The sequence below is a fragment of the Camellia sinensis genome, chromosome 14 (genome assembly GCF_055761805.1).
Source record: "Camellia sinensis isolate YWXY chromosome 14, ASM5576180v1, whole genome shotgun sequence".
NCBI lineage: Eukaryota > Viridiplantae > Streptophyta > Magnoliopsida > Ericales > Theaceae > Camellia > Camellia sinensis.
In genome coordinates this window covers 27,247,539-27,274,854 of record NC_138974.1, presented here as the reverse complement: position 1 = coordinate 27,274,854, position 27,316 = coordinate 27,247,539, and the positions used below count along the sequence as shown (strand labels likewise).

The 27,316-nt window shown below is 34.0% G+C and overlaps 1 protein-coding gene across 3 annotated transcripts in view; it reads left to right on the top strand.

Moving 5' to 3' along the window:
* Positions 1-24,876, top strand: part of LOC145788655 (protein CHROMATIN REMODELING 5-like) — a 39,374-nt gene extending 14,498 nt beyond the window's left edge. For all 3 annotated transcript variants that reach the window (XM_082906165.1, XM_082906167.1, XM_082906166.1), the window contains exons 10-31: positions 1,003-1,066; positions 1,618-1,711; positions 1,819-1,906; positions 1,988-2,122; positions 4,706-4,897; positions 5,006-5,073; positions 8,383-8,476; positions 8,579-8,703; positions 8,788-8,851; positions 10,171-10,383; positions 11,575-11,817; positions 11,924-12,034; positions 12,194-12,280; positions 12,531-12,713; positions 12,906-12,986; positions 13,117-13,353; positions 17,664-17,819; positions 17,952-18,129; positions 18,236-18,417; positions 23,266-23,619; positions 23,705-23,798; positions 23,920-24,876. In XM_082906165.1, coding sequence (XP_082762291.1) covers positions 1,003-1,066; positions 1,618-1,711; positions 1,819-1,906; positions 1,988-2,122; positions 4,706-4,897; positions 5,006-5,073; positions 8,383-8,476; positions 8,579-8,703; positions 8,788-8,851; positions 10,171-10,383; positions 11,575-11,817; positions 11,924-12,034; positions 12,194-12,280; positions 12,531-12,713; positions 12,906-12,986; positions 13,117-13,353; positions 17,664-17,819; positions 17,952-18,129; positions 18,236-18,417; positions 23,266-23,619; positions 23,705-23,798; positions 23,920-24,341 — 3,465 coding nt within the window. In that variant the 3' untranslated portion in view covers positions 24,342-24,876. The remainder of the gene's footprint in view (positions 1-1,002; positions 1,067-1,617; positions 1,712-1,818; positions 1,907-1,987; positions 2,123-4,705; positions 4,898-5,005; positions 5,074-8,382; positions 8,477-8,578; positions 8,704-8,787; positions 8,852-10,170; positions 10,384-11,574; positions 11,818-11,923; positions 12,035-12,193; positions 12,281-12,530; positions 12,714-12,905; positions 12,987-13,116; positions 13,354-17,663; positions 17,820-17,951; positions 18,130-18,235; positions 18,418-23,265; positions 23,620-23,704; positions 23,799-23,919) is intronic.
* The last annotated feature ends 2,440 nt before the right edge of the window (positions 24,877-27,316 follow it).

The following is a 27,316-nucleotide window of genomic DNA, read 5'->3' as shown; positions in this document are numbered from 1 at the left end:
TGAACCAATCATTTTTATATCATTTTTATTTTTGTGCTAAAACAATTTTCAAAATTTCATGACAACCTAAAAGTATTTCATAAAAAATGGGTGTTTAAATTTTTTTTCTTTTCCATAATCAGTATTCTGAAACAGTCTGCAAACAAATTTTCTGTGATAGTTTCTTTTTTCTCTTTTTGAGAACCGATAAAAATACCCAACAAGCAAATTTTCGTCCACTTACCATCTCTTCTATCAAATGGGCAACAATGGCACAGTATAAGTATATTATTCTTTTAGCTGTACAATGCTTTTTCCAAAGGCAACATTCACAAAAATCTCTCACTTCTAGTTTTCCTTATGTTATGTGCTTATCCTCCATAAGGTGTAAGCCTTCCTTGAAGCTTTGAATGGATTTTTGTGGCCAAGTCTCTCCCATGCTTCTCAAGTATTGAAATTTGAAATCCTATACCGGTTTTTTTAATGTTCTCAATTTGGTGATTTGAATATATGTTCGACTCAATTTCAAGAGTAATTCTTTCATGATTTTCAGTTGAGGGTGGATTGATGTTCGGTGGTTAGTTTTATTTCTTGGTGTCTTTGTAGAGTGGTTGTTTTTGTTGGAGTGCCTCGTGTATGACTTGCCTATAGTTTTCATCTATTATGGAGTTGTATTTTCTTTGTAGTTTGGGATTCATTGAATAAGTGTATATTCTCTTATGGGCACCATGAAATTTTTGTTCGTTGCACTCACAAACAAAAGATTATTGGCCATTGGAGAGAAGCATTACACTTCTGTTATAAGCTCATTAATATTATGAGTTTAACATATGTCATGTATATTGTATACTTCGTATAATAGGTTCTGATGTTTTTGTCATGGGTCATTCTCAATCAATGTTGTACTTGCTGTTTTATTCAATCAGTTTGTTTGTATATGCCATAATTATAAAATTTGAGCAGGGATATTGATGTAGCACGATTATGGTAATCAAGGTTTCTATTTTTTTATTGTGTAAGCAGGCTCGCGAAGCTGCAATGAGTATACAAGGAAAATTGGTGGATTTCCAGCGTAAGAAGAGTAAAGGTCTGTTATTCTTGGAATGTTGGCTCTGCTTGTTTACTTCAGCTTTTGGGGTTCATCTTGTCCTTATATTGTGGAATGTTCAACTGTAATCCTTGATACGTTTTTGACACATCTCCTTCGTTGATATTATGTGCTTTTCTGTTGTCAAGATTAACATTCTAGGATTTCACTTGCAAACTTTGGTTGTTCTCTGATACCATCACATGCTACAAGCTTAATACCAATCCTCAATAACTTTGGTTCTGACTTGCTTTATATATATATATATATATATATATATTTGGGTTGTTGTTGTTGAAGGAAGAAAGAAGTGTAAGCAATGAATTGGTTGTCGGGAAATGCTATGTTTTCATTTTGTGTTTGCCAACATCAGTATTATACGTACATAATTGATGCATACACAAGAAAGTATATGCTAGCTTCAGCCACCTTCATTACCTCCCCTTCTGTTGTTTCTTCTTCAATTTCAGTGTTATCTGCATCATTGCATTCTTTATTTTTCAAATGCTGAAAAGATATTAGTTAATTTGAAAACACTCTCTGTCCTTTAGCAAGTTTGAGGAAGCTTGATGAACAGCCTGAATGGTTGAAGGGTGGAAAACTTCGAGATTATCAGCTTGAAGGCTTGAATTTTCTTGTTAACAGGTATCACAGAGCCTATTCTGTTTGAAAATAGGTATTTGATACTGGAATTTTGTATTTCAATTTAGGTTTGGAAATCTGTGCTAATTCGTACCTCTGTTGTAGCACAGTTGGAGGAATGATACTAATGTCATATTAGCTGATGAAATGGGTCTTGGTAAAACCGTTCAGTCTGTTTCTATGCTTGGTTTTTTACAGGTATAAATTTACTCATGTCAGTGGTCTGCTGCTAACTTCTGTTGCCTCTTTTGAGTTTTTAATCATTTTTTCTTCCCACAGAATGCTCAACAAATTCACGGGCCATTTCTTGTTGTTGTACCATTATCAACTTTGTCAAATTGGGCAAAAGAATTCAAAAAGTGGCTTCCTAGCATGAATGTTATTGTGTATGTTGGAACTCGAGCAAGCCGAGAGGTGTGTCATACTTTTTTGGTGATTTGGTTGTGATTCTAGCACTGATTAGGATATAATGTCAATGATCCTTGGATTATGTTGAAATTAGAGGCCTTTTTGTTTACTTTTTATTTGATAAGTATGTGCGTGATCTTTACATTTTTTCGTGGATGGGTTTGGTAATTTAACTTTATTGCATTTTTTTTTTTCTTTCTATTGTGGCACTGTCGTGCTTAGGTCTCTATCTTAGTCTTTGCTTGGTGCAAGTCCTTAATGTTATTGGGAAATCATCAGATATTTAATGGTGCTGACCCTGCTAGTATGTAGAACTATTTTGATCTTATGTACCAGAACTGTTGTGAATGTTTTGAATCATCTCATACAGAAGCTTTCCTGTTTTCTCTGCAGATGTTCAATTGAGCCAAACCTGCCTTTACATGGTCCATGTTTATATATATATATACATATTTTGCTGAAAGTTATTTTTCTAAATGTTTTGAATCGTCCCATCTGGAAGAGTTCCTTATTTCTTCTTCTTCCTAGGGCTTATTTTCCTTTGCTGCCATTAGAATCTTGATAGTTCAGAATCATCCTTCTAATCTATTATCACCAATCATCAATTTAGGTTTGGTTGTATCCATTTCCCATTGTAATGATTGTTGTACTCTTGTGCACGAGATTATGGTTGAGGCTTAAACATTCGGGTTTGAGGTTTCTCTGGTTTAGATTTAGCATCTATGAGAGGAGTAAATGCTGTCAAATGTGGTTAAAATGGGCACCAATGTTAGGTCCATATGGATTTTGTAATTTGGAGGTAGGCGCTGGCTGGTGTGAGGTGACCAGGGGCCAAAGTGGCTGCCAGCTACCACTTCTTTTGGATTGGATGTAGGCAGTCACTATGATCTCCCTGTCAATGAACTTGGAGTGGGTCAATGATGGTTAATAATCTCGTACGTTAGTGGTCGCATGTAGGTGAACTGCCTTTTCTCTTTCATAGTTCATTTCTTGTTCACGCATATTCTAAGTGTTAAATCTCTATCAGATTGGGCTGATGTAGTTGGCATGTCTTATATCGGTTCTTAGGGTGGGACATTCTAACAGCAATTTTGCCACTCCCATCATTAAAATCTTGGAATCATAAAATTGTCACATACTTTAGGTGTGTGTAGAAGAGTGTGTGGATGCATCAATTGCAGATAATTGAATTTTAAAACAAGCTTCCACTCTTGGAATCATAGGAGACCTGTTTACATGCACAGATGAATTTAATATTTAATTTAATGGATTAGTTGGAGTCTGATGTAGCTATCCTAATTGATGAGACAAGGGGCTGGCCCAATGTTCAAAAAATTTGCTGTTTCATCACAAACCGGCTATGTTACATGGACTCTTTGGAATTTCAAAGGTACCCGTGTCGACATGACACGACACGGGTGCGAGATACGGCTCCTTAGAAACGGATACGGCAGAAGAATAGAAAGAGGAGAGAGCAAGAAGAGAACCTGGCCTTTGACTTTAATCTGACTTGGTTGCAGAGCATCGATCGATCTGTGAAGTTGATTGATTTGCGAAGCTTGATCTGCGAAGTTGATTTGCGAAGTCGATCTATTGTGCTCCTTCGTCTTCCCCTTCGATCTTGATCTCCATCTCTGTTCTTCTCGTCTCTTAGTCACTCTCTCTCTCTCTGTCTCTTTTTTCTTTTTTAATCAGTCTCTCTCCGTCTCTTCTTTTTAATATAATTTGAATTATATGTAATATAAACTATATTATTATAATATTATTCATATTATATAATATTATTTATTCAAAAAAATATTATATAATATAATATATCATAAATAACATAACTTTTATGTCTAAAATTAAAATAATTTATTTTATCATATATAATATAATTTATTTTATGTCTAAAATAATGTTTATAATTTTTATTTATTTGTTATTTTTTTTAATAAAATTTGTTATTCCTTAAACTTTTTAAACTCATCTTCATATAATAAATATATTTAAAAATAACTATTTAACGTATCCCTGTACCCGTCCTAATTCGAATCCATATTCATGTATCCTTAATTTTGAATTTTGAAGTGCCTGACCCTTAGATACACACCCGCACCCGATACCCGCACCCGAGTCCGTGTAACGTAGCAAACCGGTCAGTTTGTATTGAAATTTTGGCTTTCCGGTTGATTAAAAATCACACTCAACCAGAATAAAAGATCTTGCCACTCTCCAAGTGATTATAGTTGGTGAATTAGGGAATGGTGATCTTTCGATACTCTGTTGAGGGCATTCAGCTCAGAGTAGAAGTTACTGGCGTGCCTTGTCTGAAGACCAAGGGCAGGACTTTGCGCTGATGGAAGGACTACCAGTTTTTGCTATAGTGGACTTCCTATCTATAGCGTATTCCTTGGGATTTTTTGAAGTTACATAGAGCTTTTTTATGTTGCATAAAGGATATTTATATTTTTTCCCACTGTGACATGTGATTTTGATTAATTAGTATAACTGCAATTTTGCAGAGTCTTAGTTTATTTGTTTTTCCCAATATTTTTGTGAATTTTAATTTAGTAATGTTTTGCTAATTATTTTCTTCGATTGCAGGTTTGTCAGCAATATGAATTTTACACTAATAAGAAAGGTGGCAGAGGTATAAAGTTTGATGCTCTGTTGACTACATATGAAGTATTATTGAAGGATAAGATGGTGCTATCCAAAATCAAGTGGAGCTATCTTATGGTAGACGAAGCTCATAGGTTAAAGAATAGTGAGGCTTCATTGTATATGACACTTTCGGTACAGCAATGCTTCCAATAAAACTTTTTTGGTATACTTTTTATTTACAATATGCATATATTTTTCTTTGGGTAGTTATTGTTGTATGCTATGCTTGTGTTTGCACAGGAGTTTAGCACCAAGAACAAGTTGCTTATCACTGGTACTCCCTTACAGAACAGCGTTGAAGAGCTATGGTAATTGTTACTTCTGATTGTTAAAATTTTATGTTTGACACAATCCGTTTGAATAATCTTGTTCATTTGTTGTTTTACAGTAAACTGGGGACCCCCACTCAGACCCCATCTAACGAGGGCTACACTGGGTGTACCTTTTTTTTAACAAATTTAATTAATTTTTTTTAAAAAAATAAATGTTTAATTTAATTTAAAATTTTTATATAATATTTGTATCGTAACAAAAGCTTTGGAAGGTTAAGAAGTTGAAGTTCTGAATAAGGAAATCACATACTTCTTCTGTTTTGGTAGATGCTTTATCAAATGGCTCAAGCATTGGTTGACTGACAATGCATTGAAGCCAGTAATGCTGAAGTTTGATGAGTTATTGCATCACTATCAGGAGGATTGTTTTATTGCATTTATTTTATGTTCATAGGCATATAGCTATATATTATATTTGGAGATACATTCTCATTTTGATAAGGGGGTGACCATTAGTTCAATGGTAAAACTTTGGTTTAATAACCTTGATGTTATGGGTTCAAGTCACGGGGAAACCACTTTGTGTACTATGCCAAAGGTTAGGTGCGTACCCAATCTTTCCCCTCCCAAACACACATTACTGTGTACTAATTGGGCGTTGTTTTTTTATTCTCATTTTGATATTGGTGCTTGCTTTTATTAATCAAAAAAAATAAAAAATATTGGTGCTTGCTTGCCACTGCCTGAAAGTTAACGGTGCATGTTTTTGTATCTTTTCTCTAGAAAATAAAATCATTTGTTCATAATTTGTTTATCTGTCTGCACATTAATAATATGTGGATAGATGTGAAAGTTTTAGAAACTGCTACGAATTTGAACATTGTGGAGAAATTACGTTTTTACCTTTTCATGAAAAAGAGAAAATTAGCAGAAAGCCCCTTTTTAGGAACTTGTTTAGTCATAGATCCTATGGAAATTCTTGTGATTTGATAAGTCCTATATGTTTGGAATTGTATTCTAGGAAGGAATTTTTTTAACCTTAAATACTTTTTTCATGATGACTTTATACTTGTTTTCGTCAACATGCTTGTTGTATGGTAGGTTTTTTATTTTTATGTTCCAAAATTTTAAAATTCCATAACTTTCAAAATACACATCCTTTTTTATTTTTATTTTATAAAATTTAGATTTTTGAAAACTACTCGACGAGATCTATCAAACAAGATCTCAATTGAATATAAGATTATGTAAAATGAAAAAAAGTAAAAGTTCTGCAATGTTTTTGGATTTGAAAGTACGAAATTTTTCCACTTCTAAAATTTCACACTTTTGAGAAATATTTTGTCACGAGACTCCTTTCCGCATTATTATATATGTGTATATATATATATATATATATAATAGTGTGAATTTTTTAGTGAGTGTGAAAATATTTATTCTTGGGTTTTTGGTTAATTGGTTGATGATTTCTCTGGCTCTAAGAATATAAAAAAGATTTAGTGGTCTATAAGTTCTATATAGAGGACTTGTAAATAGAACCCCCCTTTTTTTATTTGATGATTTTTGTAATTTCAGTGTATAAATGTGTATGATATAAAGATGTCTCGGTTTTAGTAGGCTTTTGATTGTTGTGTTAAATATTTAAGTGTGAATATTCACACATAATGTTTACACTTGATAGAAATTTACATTTTTATTTATTTGAAAACGTGTGAATATTCACACTTCCAATTTTTACCCTTGTTAGAAATTCATATTTTTATTTATTGAATATGGTATTTACAGTTTTAAGTGTAAATATTCACACTTGCAATTTTTAGACTTATTAGAAATTCACATTTTTAATTATTGAAAGTGTGAGTTCACACTATTATTCACATTTACTTAATTCACACTATTGTACATATATATGATGAGAAGGAGTCCAAAATGGAATAAGTATTCCAACTGTCTTAATTTTTTACTCCCTTACTCTGGGCTTCTATTAGGAATGTTTTTCAAACAGATACTATTTTCCTATTTTAGTGCATGCTTTGCGGAGAATCTTTGGATTTTATTGAAAATACAATTTTCAAATTTTCGTAATAGAACTGAGTCACAAATTCTGGATTTACTTATTACCATGTATATAAGTGGTGGCAATAGTGTCATTTTCAATCACACAAGACTTGATGGGTCATAAGATTTTCAACAGCCGTAAATGCGATATGAGTCTCATATATGGGATTTACTAATAAATGCGCTTTAAAAAATATGGAAAAACTCATTTAAATGATAAAAAATAACTTTTTTGGGACAATTTTGATTTAGTAAAAAAAAATAAAAAATTATCCAGCTTCATTCGCACCAATTGAGGTGTTCCCAAGGTTCTGAAAAGTGGTTGCGGTCGCCGTAACAGTGGCGGTGGTGCGGGTGCGGTTGCGGTTGCGGGGTGTAAAGGTCGTAGCGTAACGGTTGCGGTAATCGGAACCGTGAATTTTTTTATTTTTTGCACAATTTGAAAAAACTTACCGATACGCATATTTTTTTCCATGATCATATTTATTGGGTTTAAAATAAATATTAATCAATTTCTGTAAATTTTTAAGTATGATTCAATATATTTTATATTTTTAAATAACTATAAACTGAGTTTTTTACATTTTATTTTAATAATTAATGACTTTATATTATTCAAAAAATCAATCACTAATTATTATATATAAGATAAATAATGACAAAAGTAAGAGAATAAATAAGAGCCTAAATATATATATATATATATATATACGGATTTTAACTAAGCCAAATAAATAATGACCATACTTATTATTATTATTATTATTTCAAACAATATATAGATAGACACACACAAACAAAATGGTTGAGTGATAGCAACTGAATAGAATAGTATAGGTCTTACAGCTTCAACAAATCAATAACATGTTATTCATCTTCTCTCTTCTCTCTCGCTATCTCTTACTCCTCCATCTTCTCTATTTATCTTCCCTCTTCTCTCTATTTGTCTTCCCCATTTTCAGCTTTTTTTTGTGTTTTTTTCGAAAGAAACAGTTTGAAACCGTTACGTAACGGTGCGTAACATGCCGTTATAGCTATTACGGCACCGTTACGTAACGGTGCGTAACACGCCGTAACGGGGGCCGTAACCACCACAACCATTACGTAATGGTTGTAGCCGCTTTTTAAAACCTTGCGTGTTCCCTTCATAATATAGTATACATAGTATTGATAATGTAGTATAGATATAAATTTGAATGTTACCAATTTTGACAGAGAAACATGTAAAGACCATAATCTCTCTCTCTCTCTCTCTGCCTCTCTCTCTATATATATATTAAATGACAGGGCTCTGCTTCACTTTCTTGATCCTGATAAGTTTAAGAGTAAGGATGACTTTGTTCAAAATTACAAGAACCTTAGTTCATTCGATGAAATTGAGGTACATTTCATCATCTCCTACCTTCTATTTCTGTTCTTTCCATATCCCTTAGTATAAATCTTGGATAAATTTTATAAATTATTGCTTTTCTCCTGCTGATAGCTGGCTAATCTTCACATGGAATTGAGGCCTCATATCCTTCGTAGAGTTATCAAGGATGTGGAGAAGTCCTTGCCTCCAAAGATTGAACGTATTCTTAGGGTTGAGATGTCCCCTCTTCAGAAGCAGTAAGTGATTTCTATTGCCAGCATTTTTTGGGGCTACTGCTCAATTCATTTTATTCACATGTATTGCTGGTTAATTTAATACAGGTATTATAAATGGATCTTGGAACGCAACTTTCATGACTTAAACAAAGGAGTTCGGGGAAATCAGGTTAATTATTGTTCTTGATGTTTCTTAAGTGAGAACATCTTTGCCTTCAGCCTTAGTTGTAAACAATGATGCCTTTGCTTGGTTATTGTAATTTTTAGGGATAATTACATTTTACCCCCTTTTGGTTTAGCTTGAAAACATATTATCTCCCTGTGATTTAGAAATATACACATAAGTCCCTTATAGTATGGAGTAAACTACAAAGTTCAATTCTGTTAATATTTTCTACAAAAAGCCTATAATATCCTTATCTGTTTGTTTAATTTTCTTCTTAATGCCATTATCAACCAAACTCCATTTTCTTTCACTTTTCTCTCTTTTTCCCCTTTTCTTCTTCTCTCCTTCCTTTTTTATTATCCAATGGAAGACCACCCACCCTCCAACACCATTACAAGCAGCCTTCTGTCATTTTTTTCCTTTCAAAAAAGCAACCTTCACTGCCCCGTTAGGACCAAACTCACAGACGCATATATGCATATATATTTGTTTGCTCCCAAAAAATCTGTTTCTTAAAGCCCAAAACAACACAGTAGAGAGATTGTAGACTGGAGAGAAAAATAAGTTTCAATTTCTTGAGAAATGGTAGCAAAAGCTACCCAATCCATTCACAACCTATTACGAAGACATTCAATTGTCGATTCAATTGGAGCTTAAATCATCCGAAACTAGCTCCACTGAAAACAATTGTCCAAGGTATATGCTGCATTGGGAGGTATTTGGGGATAGTTCAAGTATCAGCCCATTCTCAGTGGGCATTTGTATCATTATTCATGTGTGCTGTAATGTGAGGTGGTCCCGTGGTGACCTTGGGTTATTGGATGAAGTGAGGAGAAACGAAAGTGAGATGAGGGAAGGAGATTACATGCGTGGTGAAACGAAAAGGGAAGAAGAGAAGGTTTGGTCACTGCTGTTAATGGTGAAAAGGTTGAGGAAGAACAGAATTGAAAAAAAAAACAATTAAAAGGTCAAAAATATGTTTTTTTCTTTTTCTTTTTTTTTTTTGAACTGGAGGCAAAAATATGTTTGATACTTGTCCCACACACTCAATTTGGTGTGTGCCTTGCACTCGCCGTTAAATGTAACAGAATTGGTTACTTTTACACTATACTCCAGACTACGAGGGGGTTATGTGCATATTTCTAAACCACAATGAGGTAATGTGTTTTTGAGCTAAATCATAAGGGGTTAAAATGTAATTAACCCTAATTTTTATTGTTGTTGTTGCTGTTTCCTATTTTGTCACTATTTATTATTGCTAATGTACATTGTAGATTTCTATGCAAAGAACAATTGTTTTGACATCTCTCCAATATTTGCAGGTTTCACTTTTAAATATTGTGGTAGAATTGAAGAAATGTTGCAATCACCCATTTCTATTTGAAAGTGCAGACCATGGTTATGGTGGGGACACAAGCATTACTGGTAGCAGTAAACTGGAACGGATAATTCTTAGCAGTGGGAAGCTAGTTATACTTGATAAGCTGCTTGTCAGATTGCATGAAACTAATCATCGTGTATTAATATTTTCTCAGGTTTGTTTCAGAAACCATATTGCTGGATATCAAACCATGGCAACTGGATTATTCATTCCTTGGTCTGGAAATAGGTTCTACCATAGCCAACATTAACTATTGCCATTTCTCTTCTTATTGTCAAAAATATTCATCAGTCCATCTTGCTGATGGATCATGAAGTAACAGTGTCAATGCTCTGTGTTGCTGACCCTTGGGTTTTTTCTATTGACTCGCATAGAAATTGGTGTAAGCTCAAGCAGTCCTCGTCAAGGTCGGCACAGACAAGATTGGGCTTGGCCTTGTCTGTTTCTGTATAATGAAAGTCGAGGCATAAGGAACAAATAGTTTATTTAATTTATTGTGTAGTGAAAAAAGATATGAATTTATTTAACGTAACTAAGCATATAGCCTTGATAGAACTGAATGGATAAAAAGGGTTCATTTAGCCGACCTGACTTAATTAGGACACAAGGCTAGTTTGGTTTCATACAATCAATAAAACTGGCTATTTATAAACTACGTTTTTTTTAATTCAAATTTATTTATTTATTTATTATTATTATTATGAAAGAGTTAAAACCAGGAACATTGATAAACTTATTGAAGCAGTAATTAGTAAATGGAGGGGTCATTGTGTCATGATATGCTAAAAGCTGAGGCTCCCTAGTGTAAAGAACACCGGTTTGAGTCTAAAAGTGGCCACTTTGTGCGACTAATGTCAAAGGCCCAAAGGTACAAACCATCCAGTCCATTGCTCTCAGCATGCTCATTTAATTAGCACCAACACTTCTTTTGGGTTTTGCTATATTTTCTTTTCAGCAGTAAAATTAACCTTTGCAGGGGTTTGTTGATGTCTTGCAGTAAAATTCTCTACCAAATAAATAATCCAATAAAATTTTCCGTTGGCCTTGCAAGTGTTCATTTAAAATTGCACCTTGGTAGATGATCAATTGATCAAACGTGTGTCTTTGTCGATCCAACCCGTTTATAATGACATTTGTTATTTGACTAATATTTATCATCTGTGTCTTTTCTAAAATGAAAACCTGTCATGTTTGGTTATAAGTTAATGTTTTCGCTGTCTAATATGGTTACATATATATCATATGGATTGAAGTGTATTGCCATTGACTTTTGTAGCAAAGATGATTTCTTAGTGATCAGTCTGATGGGTTGAAGCACATTAACGTGACTGTTTCACTGTTGCAGATGGTTAGGATGTTGGATATACTGGCAGAATATTTGTCACTTAGAGGGTTCCAATTTCAAAGGCTAGATGGTAGTACCAAGGCTGAGTTGCGTCAGCAGGCTATGGACCATTTTAATGCACCTGGAAGTGATGATTTCTGTTTCCTACTTTCAACTCGTGCTGGTGGCTTAGGCATCAATCTTGCAACAGCAGACACAGTTATAATATTTGATTCAGACTGGAATCCTCAAAATGACTTACAGGTTGGTACAACATGATTTGTTCTTTTGCATTATCAGTTTCTTTTGTGCTCAATTTCACATTGAAATGCTAATTCTACGTGTATTTCTAAAAATTATTTTTTTATAGGCAATGAGTAGAGCTCATAGGATTGGGCAGCAAGAAGTTGTTAACATCTATCGATTTGTTACAAGCAAGAGTGTGGAGGAAGATATCTTGGAGCGTGCTAAGAAGAAGATGGTATACTAATTAGCAGTCATCTTCTCTTTCTACGAGGCTTTTGCATATCATTCATTTTTAGATGCATTGTTGTGCTTGCTTGCTTTGCTTATATTGATGTATGCATGCTTTCTGGCTCTATATGTGTGGATCTCTTACCTTCTGATGTATCCTTGATAGGTTCTTGATCATTTGGTGATTCAAAAGTTGAATGCGGAGGGTAGACTGGAGAAAAAAGAAGCGAAAAAAGGGAGTTCCTTTGACAAAGTAAGTACATAAGCAGGAAAATATATTTAATTGTGTTTTGTGAAAAAAATATATGGTTCATAGGAGATTTTTGAAATTTGAAAGCAATTGGTTTAGGTCAACGGAATTACTTGTTATTGTAGTTGTCGTTGTGAAATTCATGTTCTGTATCCGCTGCAGAACTAATAATTTCTTTTTAGATCACATCCTTTGCTGTATTGTTTTGACCTTAGTAGGTTTTCCATCTAACATTTGCCTCACATGATTACAGAATGAGCTGTCAGCAATCTTGAGATTTGGTGCAGAGGAACTATTTAAGGAAGACAAAAATGATGAAGAAAGCAAAAAGAGGCTTTTAAGTATGGATATTGATGAAATTCTTGAAAGAGCAGAAAAGGTAGAAGAGAAGCAAACAACAGAAGAGCATGGGAATGAATTGTTGAGTGCTTTTAAGGCAAGCACCTAAAACCCAATGTTATTATTATAATGATTATTTTTATGTTTCAGAAGGGGTTTTCCTTTTCCTCTTTTATGTTTTTCTCTTCTCTTCAATATTTAGATACCATACCATGATGTTTCCACTTTTGCATAGATATCTCTAGATTTCTTATGTAAGCTCTATTCTTATATTTGTTACTATTTTTAGGTTGCCAACTTCTGTAGTGCTGAAGATGACGGGAGCTTTTGGAGCCGCTGGATAAAACCAGAAGCTGTATCTCAAGCTGATGTATGAACCAAATATTTAAATCAGTTTTAATCATGAAATGCATGTGAATGTCTTATATTGCTTTTCAAACTGATTAGTAGTTCACTTATTAAGTTATTTTAGTATATTTATTGCTTCCTTCTTTCTTTAGGAAGCTTTAGCTCCTCGAGCTGCAAGAAACAATAGGAGTTATGTGGAGGCTATCCCACCTGAGAGAAGTAATAAAAGGAAAAAGAAGGGAGTTGAACCTCAGGAGAAAGGCCCAAAGCGCCGCAAAGCAGATAATTTTGGCTATTCAGCGCCAGCAATTGAGGGAGCTGCTGCTCAAGTAAGAGGATGGTCTTATGGGAATTTGTCGAAGAGAGATGCTTCACGCTTCTTCCGGGCGGTAAGATCCCAGTATCTCATGTGTATTTTATAACCTTTTGTCCTGGTATACCCATTACTGTGTTGGTATAGATGCAGATATGCAGTTCATCAGTCTCATTTCACATAAATAATTAGAAGATATGGAAGTCTAGGAGCTATGTGGTTTTCTTTATTGACATGAGGTTCCTTGGAAGCTTTATTTGTCGTCGTCTTCTTTTCCTTTATTTATCTATGTCTTTTTTCTTCTTTGAGTTGTAAGTTTGAACTTTTGTTTTGTGGTCATCTTATCATAGTGAAAAACATATAAAATATAAGTCCCGGTGAGTAGATTTGCTACAGAAGTCTTCCTTAATTGAGCAGTATTTGGGCAATAAAAACCCAGTTAAGGTGATCCTATCCTCAATCTTGGTTGCATCTAATTCCTCATCCTTAATTATTCCAATGTTTCTCACTTTGCCATGGTTATGAAACCCACTCCGTCAAGGATGGAGTTATTGGGTAACTGTCAACTGCTACATCAAGCTGATGGCCTATTGATGCAGAACACATTGTTTGGAGTTTTGCTAATATTTATAATACAATGTAAGTATGATTTAGTTATTAAAAGTCGTGACAAGATGTCTTACATAAAGATGTAGTGTTTACACTCAGTTCAATAAGGATATTATGGTCTCCGAATTACAAGATGCACCTTTTATGGATTATTCTCAAGTAAGCAATATTTGCCCTCATCCATTGTCTCTGTAGCTAGTTCTTTTGTCTGGTTTTACTCTGGGTTCTATCCGAGTCCATCCATTTTATGGCCCCGTTTGGTGTAGCTGTTAAAACAACTTATAGATTATAACTTAACAGATTATAGATTATGATTTTAATTAGAAGTTGTTAATCTGTTTGGTGTAGCTGTTGGATTATAGATTTAAGTTGCTGAGTAGTATTTGTTAAATAAGCTGTGAAATAGCTTTTTCAATTAATTTTTATTTTTTGTTTGTCTACATTTCTCATAAAAAATAATAATAATAATCTATAGTCCATTTGAGTCTTTTTCTATTTTTAAAAAAATAAAAAATAAAAAAATTTAAGAGTATAACCATAAATTAACATGTCCACAGCAGAAGCTGATACTCAGAAGCAAGGGGTGAGCAGCTTTTCAGAATCAACTTTTTTGACTTAAAATAAGCTGTTAGAATCAGAAGCTGTTTGAAATAAGTTTAACCAAACAGTCCAAAATAACTTTTTCAAAACTAAAAGTCATAAGTTGACTCTGAAAAGCTGAAACAAACACCCCCTATCACTTAAATTGACCAAATAAGAGTCATGTCTGCCAAGTAGCTGGATCACTGTTGATTGTTTGGTTGACCAGGTCAGGCTGGTTGGTTTTGATCGCTAGATTTTGACAGTTCATCTGAAGTAGTCTGAATTATTGGCTCTCCATTATATGCAGCCCTCTGCTGGTTATCCTCCATGGCTTTTGCCCTTGAATTTTGAAATAGGCAAAGGCTATAACTGCATCGTGCTGAATTTTTGAATTGTGCACACTGTGACTATCTGATTATTGGATAAGAAATGAGTTTTGGATTTTGATTGTATACAGCTGGAAGGGTCAATAACCAGTGAATGAATCAATGGACCTTGTTCAATGAAGCTTAGGTTTATTTTTAACATTATCTGACATTTCTATAGGATAGGATGGTGTTGATTTAGTTTTGTTTATACACTTTATATTTGAAGGACTAAGGATCAAGGGTGTAGTTCATAATTCTGGCGTTAATTGGAGCATGATTGGATCTTGTTCAATGTAACTTAAGTTTTATTTTGAGCTGTTTCTGACATTTTTATGGGATAGTATGGTGTTGATTTAGTTTCATTTGTACTTTCTATATTTTATGAACTACGGATCAAGGGTGTTTTTCATAATTCTGGTTTGGGCTGTAAAGTGTGTTGTAGTGGGATGATGGAGTCTATTATATACAGCGATTGATTTGGCAATATTTTGGAAGAAGGAATGATGGGATTCTTGGAGCTCTACTAGATCAGGCGTGATCCATCTTGTTTTAGGGAGTACCGAAGGAGACCTTCTTGGCTTTTATTGTTGCTTTGCTTGTTCTTTTAGCTATATTTCTTGTACTTCAAGCGCTCTTTGTCTGTTCTCTCCGTCTCAGATAACTTCCTGAAGCTATCTTGTTCACTACCTTCCCTTGCCAGACAGCTCAGCTTCTTGGGTTTTCTTAGGCTGTCTTGCATCTAAAGGTTGCAAATTATTAGTAGGCTTTTTTGTTTTTTAAACTAAATTACATGAAGTGTTCCACTCTAGACACAACTAGAGGTTTTGTAATCTTTGTTTTCTTAATATGAAAATGCTTTTTCTCAGTTATCATTCAAGACAACAAGAATGACTTCATTGCAAAGAGTTGACCTTGTTAAGGCCATTACTTTCAGTTATTGTCATCTCTCCCAATCTTATGCTACATAGACTTGGTGATGTGTTTGTGCATGGAGACGTGTTTTCATGTTTGATGTCCCTGCAATCCCAAATCTTAGAATAATTTGGATTTGGCTTGAGTCAAAAAGTTGTGCACAGGTGCTGGGAGAATTATTACATATTAAAATACATTTATGTTATAAAACATCACAATGCAGTGTTCTAATCTATGAATCACTAGCACTTCAAACCAAGTGCCATGTCTGTGTTGGACACATGGACACTTCGGGGACACGTATGGGCCATGCCACATGGCGTGTCCTCTTATTTAATTAATTTATTTCTAGGGGACATGTTAGGGACACACTGAGGACATGCCGAGTTCATTTTTCCCCTATTTTCTTTAATGCTTTTGATGAATGTTGAATGGTGAATGTTTATTATCTTTTTCTTAGATTTAAATACTTAATCATCCATAAAAAAATGAAAACTTCAAGTGTTAATTTAAAAGTGTTTTTTTTAAACTTTTTTTTTTTTATAGAACTAGAGTTATTTTTGTTAATATTGATTGTTTGTGGATGTAATATTAATTTAGATAGCGAATAAAAATATATCAAAATATATTTTAGTGTCGTGTTCCCACCTTGTCCAAGTTCCCATTTTTTTAAAATCACCGTGTCTCGTGTCCGTGTCTGCGCCCATGTCCGCGTCCATATCCGTGTTCTTAGGTTCTAATTTTTATGTGAAGTATATATTTAAATTGAGTTCACTGTTTGAGGGTGCTTCCTATCTGTTTTCTCAGGTGAGAGTTCAGAAAATTGTCACTTGCTACTTAGTTTAAGCCTTTTGTTCTTCACCAGCGTGTACAAAGGGACCAGAGTGTCTGATTTGGATACATTTCTAATGTATGCATTTGACACAATTCTTCTGTCCTTGTCCCTCTCATGTCATGTTGGCATGTGTACTTCAGACAAACAGAATGGTCTTTGTAACAAAGAGCTGAAGTTGTCTCTAAAATATGATTGCATTTCTAATGGGTTAGATTATTGCCTGAAGTGTCCTATTCTTTTGGCACCTGGCATGGGAATTGCACTACATGACATGACATGACTTGGATGAGGGCATGTTTCTAACACAAGATTGTGAGGATGATGTAATGAGTTGCATTCCACCATTTCTTGCTTGTTAAATGTTCATCAATAATATCTGGCACTTTTTTTGTTCAACTTCTGTATTCAGTTTTATTCCCATACTCTGGGACCTTAAGGATACTATATGCAACTCACTGTCAATATTGTTTTCTTCCATACCATGTTCTAATTGATCAACTGGTGCTTCTGTTCCTCATTTCTCCCAATTTTTCCTTGATTCTCCATTTTCTGCGCAACTGAACGCAGAGTGGGGAAGAGGGATAAACAGTAAGTATAATATCTGAACTCATTGAATTTGGCTAGTTTTGGATTTCATTTGTTGACAAATGTCATATCTAGTTACTACCTTATTGTATTCCTTTTTATTTTCAACTGATGTTGTCTGAATTGTATAAAGAGAAAATAAAATGTGCTGAACTGTTTCCTTTTAGTGCATTTAAAGGAGTGAAATTGGTTTTCTTCTGTTTAATTTAACATCTTCACTTTTCTGTATTTTCCATGTTATGTGTATGTAAGGAGATGCTCTATTACCCTGCTATGCAAGCATTTTTATGACTATTGTAATGGATTTGGCGCGCTCTTTATGCCTGTTTTTTCTGTTATACTATCTTTCATTGGTGTTTGTGCACTATTGGCAAAGGGGTTGTGGAACCTTCTGTGTGATAACTGAAGTGGAGACATTAGCATGTTTCTCCTTTGTTGCAGCACATCTTTGAATGTAATTTTTCTTTTAATATTTTAACATTCTGCTGAAATTAGGTTAAAAAGTTTGGGAATCACAGCCAAATCAGCTTAGTAGCGGCTGAGGTTGGTGGGGCAGTTGAAGCTGCTCCCACTGAAGCACAGATTGAGCTTTTCGTTGCGTTGATCGATGGTTGCAGAGAAGCAGTTGAGGGAGGGAATTTTGATCCAAAGGTAAGATTTCTGTGAATTCTACTGAGGGTCTGAGTCACATTATTAATTGAGTGCAAGTTATGCGATATGTGCTTGTTGTGAGCACTATGTGGCGATTGTGAACTAACAATTAAATGTGGTATGTACCTTTAGGGGCCTATATTGGATTTTTTTGGTGTTCCTGTAAAGGCTAACGATTTACTAAGTCGTGTTGAAGAACTTCAACTCCTAGCAAAGCGTATTAGTTGCTATGAGAATCCCACCTCTCAATTCCAAGCTTTGATGTACCTCAAACCTGCAACTTGGTCTAAAGGTTGTGGTTGGAATCAGAGTATGTCTTTACTCTCTTTTAAATAATGTAACTTTCAATTCTTTGGAAAGGTTTTCTGGTATATGTGGTGGATGCATTATTTTTCCTTGTTTCTGTTTGTCACTAGAGGATGATGCTAAATTACTACTTGGAATTCACTATCACGGATTTGGCAATTGGGAAAAGATAAGGTTAGATGAAAAACTCGGTCTTACCAAGAAAATTGCTCCAGTGGAACTTCAACATCATGAAACTTTCCTACCTAGAGCTCCCAACTTGAATGAACGGGCTTCCCAGCTTTTGGAAATGGTAGGCAATGACCTATATTCCAACTTTCTAATCCACAAAACTTGCATATTGGCAGTCTTGGCTTGTTCATCATATTTTGTGTTACCATTATGCTCAACTTTGTTTTTATACTTCTGGATAACTTCTGTTTCCTAGTTAGCAGTAGAAAAATAGAGTGATTTTCAGGCCCCGTTTTGGTTAGGTGGAGAATCATGGGAAGTGAAGTAAAGATGAATAAATTTTACTTTTTTGGGTTATATGCTTTGCCAGAAAGGGAAAAGTATGCAAAAAAGTAGGAACCATGTAATGGCTTAATTTTCTTAAAAACAGGCCTTCTCATTTCTTGCAAAATGCGCAAGAAAGTCCTTACATACCAGTGTCTATTATTAGGATTCCCACTTTTTTCTTTCTGTTTAAATGCAGCTCTCTATATGGATGAACTAAATTTATGCGAAATAATAGTATTTTTTTTTTAGACTTCATGCAATTCAAATATTTTCTTTTAACTTTCACGCAAGTCAAATAACAATATTTTGTTTTCCTGTAACTTTTTGGAAAATAATTCTACTTAACCAAATTCTTGTTGAAAATTACTTTTTCCCTTTTTCTTTACAACCATTTTATCTTGTTATATTTTTACTTACTAATATTGTTTTCATTCTAACTAAACAGAGCCTTTTCGTTTGTTTGTTTTCCTTACCTGTGAGAAAATTTGTGGTTAGAACTTAAATTGCTTTAGTGAATTAGTGCAACATAACCTTTCCTTGATATTGAGATGGGCCAAAGTGAGCATCAATAATAATATGCCTTGCGCATTTAGTGCTTAACTTAGGACAGGAACAAATCTAACATGGCCTGTGACAAGAGTGGCCAATTTGGACCAGTTCCGTATGGCAACATGGAGCCTGTCAATTGATTTGTCTTTGTGAATTAAAGGCAAGGCAAGAGAAAAATTCATGTGATAGTTTGAAGTGGAATGTTTCAATGATTTTTATGTTTTTAGCTTATGAAAAAGAATCAAGTTCATAATTGAACTCATATTCACACTGACAGTTAAATTCAAGATAAAACATAATGTTCTTTGTAAAGTGTGGCCCTCCATGACCCTATCATTACTGTTAGGCCATGTTTGTTTGGGTGGATATGAGCTTGGGATTGGATTAATAGTCCAATAAAATTATTAATCCGATGTTTGGTTAAACAATTGAAGTACGGACTAATTATTTTAAACTTGACTATTAGTTAAGATAGGATACATAATCCAACGGATTCGTAGTCCTAGGACTATTAGTCATGAAAATGCTAATCCAGTCCGCCCAAACAAACATGGCCTTAGAAGCTAATTGCAGACAGGACTCGAATATTAGAATTATTCTTGATGGCTTGCTCTTTGGGTTAGGATAATGTAATTAGGTTATTTAATGAAAAGATGGGGACTATTGGAATGACACAGCGTGATATGTTTTAGATTGTTATGTTTAAGAGTGCAAACAAAATATATATTTTAAATGGATTTATTTACTGGCCAAACATCGAAGAAAATTCATTACGTTGTAATTTGGATAGGTTTCCATTTTCTGCCAGACTCCTTGGACGTGTTTTGCAGTTCTGTTCTAGATTCAATGTTGTTAAATTATTGACTATCAACTCATCTGAAGGCTTAAGAGCGTTGAAGGAAACAAATATTTTCTTTTTAACTCTGCTTTCTACATGTTATACTATTTTGTCTTGAATAGGCTGAACAAGAAATCTCCCTTTTTCTTCCATGACATCCTTGACCACTGTTTTGAACTTCTGTCTCCAACCAGTTTCCTCATCACTCCCTACTTCCCAAGCACAACACCAAAACTCAAGCTTTAGCCCAATTAAAATATCATGCTTCCTACAGTTCTCTTCTTTCCTGGGTGTCTTCTTGTTCCAATTAATGATTTTGGCCAACGTCCTCTACCAGATTTTGGTTGCCTGAGAGCTAAGAAGCATGGACACGTGACACGACACAGACACGCCGTCACGCTAATTTTCAAAAAATGTTAAACACGACACGTGGGCGATACGCATGAAATATATAATTTTATATATTTATTATATGTTATATATGTGAATCTATCATTCAAAGATAATAAAAAATATAATATGACACTAATCCTTATAAATTTTTATGATTTTTGTTTTATTATTGCATCTTAAGTTGTTTTGTTTAAATTTATAATTAGTTTCACACGTGTCTAACGATAGACACGTGTTTTAAGAGATGCACACGTGTCCTCCAAGTGCCCAAAGAGTGTTCGGGTCTTTAAAAAATATTAAAAAATAGGATATGTTTTGAAGAGTGTCGGGCATGTGTCGGAAAAGTGTCCAAAGAGTGTCCGTGTCTGACACTTAGTTGCAGGAATCGTGCTACTAGGTGACGAATCTTCGTAAGAAACGCGATTCCGCGTTTCTTAGAAAGAAACGTGTAGGAATCACGTTTCTATAGAGAGAGAAATGCGATCCTGTCCAAGATGAGATCGTTGGTGAAGAAGAAGAACAACCCTAGCTTGTTGGTTAACAAAGAGAGAGGAGAAAGAAGGTGAAGAAGAACCTGAAGGTTGTATCTAGATATATCCTTTGCTTCGTTTTTCTTCTTTCATCACTTCGAAGGTCGTCTCTCTCTCTCTGTGTTTTTCGTCTCTATCGCAGTTCTCTCTCTCTCTCTGTGTTTTTCGTCTCTATCGCAGTTCTCTCTCTCTCAGTGTGTTTTTCGTCTCTATCGCAGTTCTCTCTCTCTCAGTGTGTTTTTCGTCTCTGTCGCAGTTCGTCTCTCTCTGGCAGATCGTCTTTCTCTCTCTCTCTCTCTCGCAGATCGTCTCCTCACTGATCGTCATCGTCTCCTCTGCCTTCGTCTTTGCCTTCTCTCACTCGCGCGCTCTCTCTCTCTCTCTCTGGCCTTCTGTCACAATATATACCTAATATATAAGTAATATATATATATATATATATAAGATAAAACATATAAAATCTTTAAATAAATATATATTTAAAAAATAAAATACATTAACACATTTTTATTTAATATATATCATATACATACATATAAATATATAATAAAAAAAATAAAAATATTAATATATATAATCTTTATAATATATTTACATAAAAAAAATATTAACACATACAAATATAATATAATATATATATATATATGAGTATATATTATACGTATTAATAAAAAAAAAACACACACATATATGTAAAATAAAATAAAAATAAATTAACAATAACACATTATTTAAAAAATATAATAAATAAATAAAATAATTAATGTGTATTAAAATGAAAATATTTATAAAAAAACTTCTGTTGTGTATTAAAATATATATATATATATATATATATATATTATCGCTTCTCAAGGCGCTCCCAACCTAAGAAACTTGGTTATTTTTATTTAATATATATTATATACATACATATAAATATATAATAAAAAAATAAAAATATTAATATATATAATCTTTATAATATATTTACATAAAAAAATATTAACACATACAAATATAATATTATATATATATATATATATATATGAGTATATATTATACATATTAATAAAAAAAAACACACATATATGTAAAATAAAATAAAAATAAATTAACAATAACACATTATTTAAAAAATATAATAAATAAATCAAATAATTAATGTGTATTAAAATGAAAATATTTATAAAAAAACTTCTGTTGTGTATTAAAATATATATATATATATATATATTATCGCTTCTCAAGGCGCTCCCAACCTAAGAAACTTGGTTACCGTCACCCGTTACGGCCGCTTTTGCAATGTGATTGAGATTCACTGGTATGTCGGCCGTAGCGGTCGTAACGGTGTCGTAATAGTCGTAACGGCCTGTTACGCACCGTTACGTAACAATCCGAATTGCTTCTTTCAAAAAAACACACAAAAAAAGAATTGAAAATAGGGGAAGAGGGATAGAGAGAAGAGGGAAGATAAAGAGAGAAGATGGAGGAGTAAGAGATAGAGAGATAGAAGAGGGAAGATGAAGAACATGTTATTGATTTGTTGAAACTGTAAGACCTATGCTATTTTATTCAACTACTATCACTCAACCATATTATTTGTGTGTATCTATCTTTATATTGTTTGATAATAATAATAATAATAATAATAATAATAATAATAATAATAATAATAAGTGTGGTCATTATTTATTTGGCTTGGTTAAAATATGTATATATTTAGGCTCTTATTTATTCTCTTACTTTTGTCATTGTTTATCTTATATATGATAGTTAGTGATTGATTTTTTTGTATAATATAAAGTCAATAATTATTAAAATAAAATGTAAAAAAATCAGTTTATAATGATTTAAAAATATAAAATATATTAGATCATAGTTAAAAATTTACAAAAATTGATGAATATTTATTTTAAACCTAATAAATATGATCATGGAAAAAAAATATGCGTATCGGTAAATTTTTTTCAAATTGTGCGAAAAATAAAAAAATTCACGGTTCCAGTTACCGCAACCGTTACGCTACGGCTTTTACACTCCGTAACCGCGCCACCGCCACCGTTACGGCGACCGTAACCGCTTTTCAGAACCTTGATAATAATGCTTTCAATATTTCAGAAAATGAGGCTGTGACGTTACTTACCGATAAAAGTGGTTTGAGTTCAACATGCCAAGAAAAAGGTTGTTCTAGGCTAGTCTCACCTCCCTTGTACATGTGGGAGTTACTTATTGCCTGTCTTGTGCCTTCTTCATTGGCCTGACAATCATTGTTACTTTTTCATGGCTATTGTTTTAAGTTATTTCTGTGAGCCCTTTCATGTGAATTGACTGCCTAGACATTTGTTACCAGGAACTTATGGCTGATGGAAAGAAGATTCCAAATGCCAAAGGTGGCCGTAAGGCTTCCAAGAAGCAGACAGGAAATCTTTTAAACATCTCAGTATCTCGCAGCAAGGGCAAGCAAGGGAAACTAGGTGGTTCTAAACTTAATTTCCAAATGAACAAGGTTAGACATTCAAGAACCCAGAAAGTTGAACCTTTAGTAAAAGAGGAAGGTGAAATGTCAGATACTGAAGAAGTATATGAGCAGTTCAAGGAAGTTAAGTGGATGGAATGGTGTGAAGATGTCATGGTTGATGAGGGAAAGACCCTTAGACGTCTTCAACGGTTGCAGACTACCAGTGCTGATCTGCCAAAGGAACAGGTTCTTCTTAGTGCCTGTTTCTACTTTCTTGTCTTTTGTTTCGATTTTGTCCTATATTGTGTTCTTCACCTATATGTTTCTGTAGGTTCTTTCCAAAATTCGAAAGTATCTACAACAACTTGGTCGAAGGATTGACCAAATTGTTCTAGAGCATGAGGAGGAGCTTTATCGGCAAGAAAGTATGACTCTTTGCATCTCTGTGTTTGAACATGCAACTATTGTTTGCATTCTTTGCATCGAAAAGTTTTTGCATAGGTATTAAACTTGATTGGCATGAATAATGGATAATTTATTTTTCAGGGATGACCACTCGGCTGTGGAACTATGTTTCCACCTACTCGAATTTGTCTGGGGAGAGACTTCATCAGATTTATTCTAAACTTAAACTGGAGCAAGGGGATTCAGGGGTTGGGCCATCCCACATCAACGGTTCTGCAACTGGGTCTGTTGCCAGGACATCAGCATTAGTTAATAGGGAGCTTGATACAGGGAAATTTGAGGCATGGAAACGCCGGAGAAGAGCTGAAGCTGATATTCACTCCCAAGTTCAGCCTCCTCATCAAAGAGCTATGAGTAATGGCACCCGTAACCCTGATCCAAATTCTTCAGGAATTCTTGGGTCAGGACCGTCTGACAGCAGAAAGTTTGCTAATGAGAGGCCTTATAAGATGCGTCAGACTGGTTTTCCCCCAAGACAAGGTTTCTCATCAGGCATCAAATAGTGTCCGTCCATGCCTGATGGATGGAATGAGAGCCAAGAGAAAGGGAAGTCAATTGATTTTCGCCCAGGGAATTTGCTGCTTTGGTCAATTAATATTCTCTGAATTTTTTTCAACCATGAGAATAAAAGTTTTGCAGATTCCTATTTGAGAATGTTCGTATGATACCCAGCCATGATCCGTTGGATGAGGAATGCATCCATGCAAACAGAGATGGCTGTGGAGATATTTCTAAGGGCTTGTGGTATGTGCCGGAGGTGACTTTTAGAGAATGAAGACGACTTTAAGAAACGAACATACATGGAAGCTTGCAACAACAATTTTTCTTTTTCTTTCATATTAACCGAGTCACTAATTTCTTTTACGTATATAGTGGACAGTCAAAGAGGAGTTACTTGTTCTTTTGAAATACAATAGATGAGCAAGACATTTTGTATGTATTTTGCCTTTGGAAAGTGTACATTAAGCAATTTTGCAGCTTTAATGTCTGAACCTTTTCTAGTACAAATGTCCGTTATAGAAATTCCAATTTGCAAAATGCCTGCAGCTTTAGTCCTTTAATTTGTCTTTTATTTTATTTCATTTGTTTTAAATTTATTTTTTGCTTCCTGCAATTTGTTAGAGTCTTTCCCTATTTTTTTCTCTTCTTTTTTGGTCATTGTATAGATTGAATGATGCACAGGCTATGATAGCAGATTGCGTTGCATGGGTTTGGTTGATTGTTTTTGCTTGTGAATGTTGTTTTTATTGGTTTATCTGCTGCAGCAGGACCCTTTCCTTTTCAGTGGAAGTGGGATTAAATGCAAATAACAAAATGAGAGGCACCTAGAACTGAATTACTGAGCTAATTCTTCGGCCAGTGTGTATTTGAATCTTTTTGCTCGGATCTCATTTGGATTTTGTTGCTTTGAAGAATGTTGAAAACATGCAGGTAATAAGAATTGGATTCTGTAGTTACATTGTTGTTTCCTGTTGATTACATTGGTAATAAAATGTTTTTTTTTTTTTTTTTGGGTAATTATAAATTTGGTTTCTATTTTCATGAACAGGCAATTACTGACAATAAAGAGGCAGAAATGAATCCTACTTGGGGAGATTTTATTATGAATTCTCGCTTTGACCGTTAAGCAGAGGTAACCCCTTGGAATTGGAATAAGTTTGGCAGCAGATCTAGAAATCTGGTGATCTCTATCTCATGAATGGGGACTCTGGTTTCTGGTTTAAAACCAACCACCCCCCAAACCTTGGTGACTTACCCATTACTTTGGTCCTGGACGTTCTCCAAATGGGTACCATTGGGTGTGGTGAATTCAAGACTTTTAAGTGCCTGGGTTTTGGTAGTCCACCTCAATTTTTTAGTGGTTAGATAGATCACCCTTGTTTCTCCAGAATGTATTCTCTTCGGATAAGTAAAGAGGCATTATGCAAATCGGTCATTTTTGTAATATCATACATGATAGAGGATGTGGTTGGTAATTGGAAAGTTGTTCAGTTGAATATGTTTTTTTTGGATCTCTCAAAGTTGATCTGCATATGTTACATTAGGGGTTGTTTGGGATGTCTTAAATAAGTATATTGTTTGTCTTTTTACGAAAAGATGTGCAGAAAAGTAGAGAGGTGATATAATAGAAAAAAGATAAAAAGATGAATTATTTTGAACTACCCAAACTTTAGATTTTGGTAGGGGAAAGAACATCAAAATCACATTGCCCTATATGATCTTCAAGGTACACTAGATTAGATGATTATATGATTAGACCACTTTTCTCATCTAAATATAAATATACTAGCCTATCACTCGTGTTATGCACGGAATAATTATAGATATTTATATTTGTTTTAGATTTTTTTTAATATATAAATTATGTTTTTTAAGATTTTTTATAAAAATGAAAAACGGTACTACAGTAACTATACATGGATTGTATCTATAATTATTTGTATGAGGGAATTTTAAATGGTGATCAGGGGATTTTGACCAAATCAATAAATGTAGGTATGTGGAAAGACATGTGAATTGAAAAAAGTTAATAAATGCTAATCACGAAATTTTGACCAAATCAATAAATGTTGAGTTTTTTTTTTTTTTTAAAATAAAAAATTTAAAAAATTCAGATTAAGATATTGAAACTCCTACAGATTTTGGGGGTTAAAAATTTCCTTTTACTTAATATATAATATAGATCTCATCAAAAAGTGGCAAAATGCTTCTCAAAGATGAGCGCAGTGACAATGAATACGGCTTTGTTGGTAAAGGAAAATTTTTAGCCAAAAAACATCCTATAAGTTATTAAATTATAATTTTTTTTTATATATTTATTTTTTAACCTGTCACTTTATAAAAGATGAAAAAATTACTTTAACATTTAATTCTGAAACCACTTAAATCGTTGCCTTGTTAAATAAACCAAACTACGTGTTGTCAACTCGTGTTCGAAATCATGATGGGGATTCGGTCAATAATGATGACTGGAATGTTTTACATTGGGGAATGTATTCGTGCGAGCAATAAATTCAATTTTTTTTTACGAAAATAATTGATAGTTCAAAAAAAGTGATTTGATTTTGATTCGAATTCGAATTTGAATTCGAATTCGAAGAGAGAGAGAGAGAGAAGAGAGGAGAAGAGAAAGAGGAGGAGAGAGGGAGAAAGAGAGAGGAGGAGAGGAGATCGTCGCAGCACCACCGCCGCCGCCGATCGTCGCAGCACCACCGTCGTCGCCTCCGGCCTCAGCCTCCGCCTCCTCCTCCCCCTGTGATTATACCCCCTCCAGTACTCCTCCTTCTTCCTTCCTCCTCCTCCTCCTCTTTCCTTCTCTTCTTCTCCACCCTTCTTCTTCATTTTGCAACAAAAACACAGAAAAAAAAAGACACCAAAACGACGTCGTTTTGGTGTCGAGCCAAGTTCGAGCCAAACTTTTTCGAGCTATGTAGCGGAGTCGTTTTTTTTATTCCACCTAAAAAAAAAGGGTTAATTT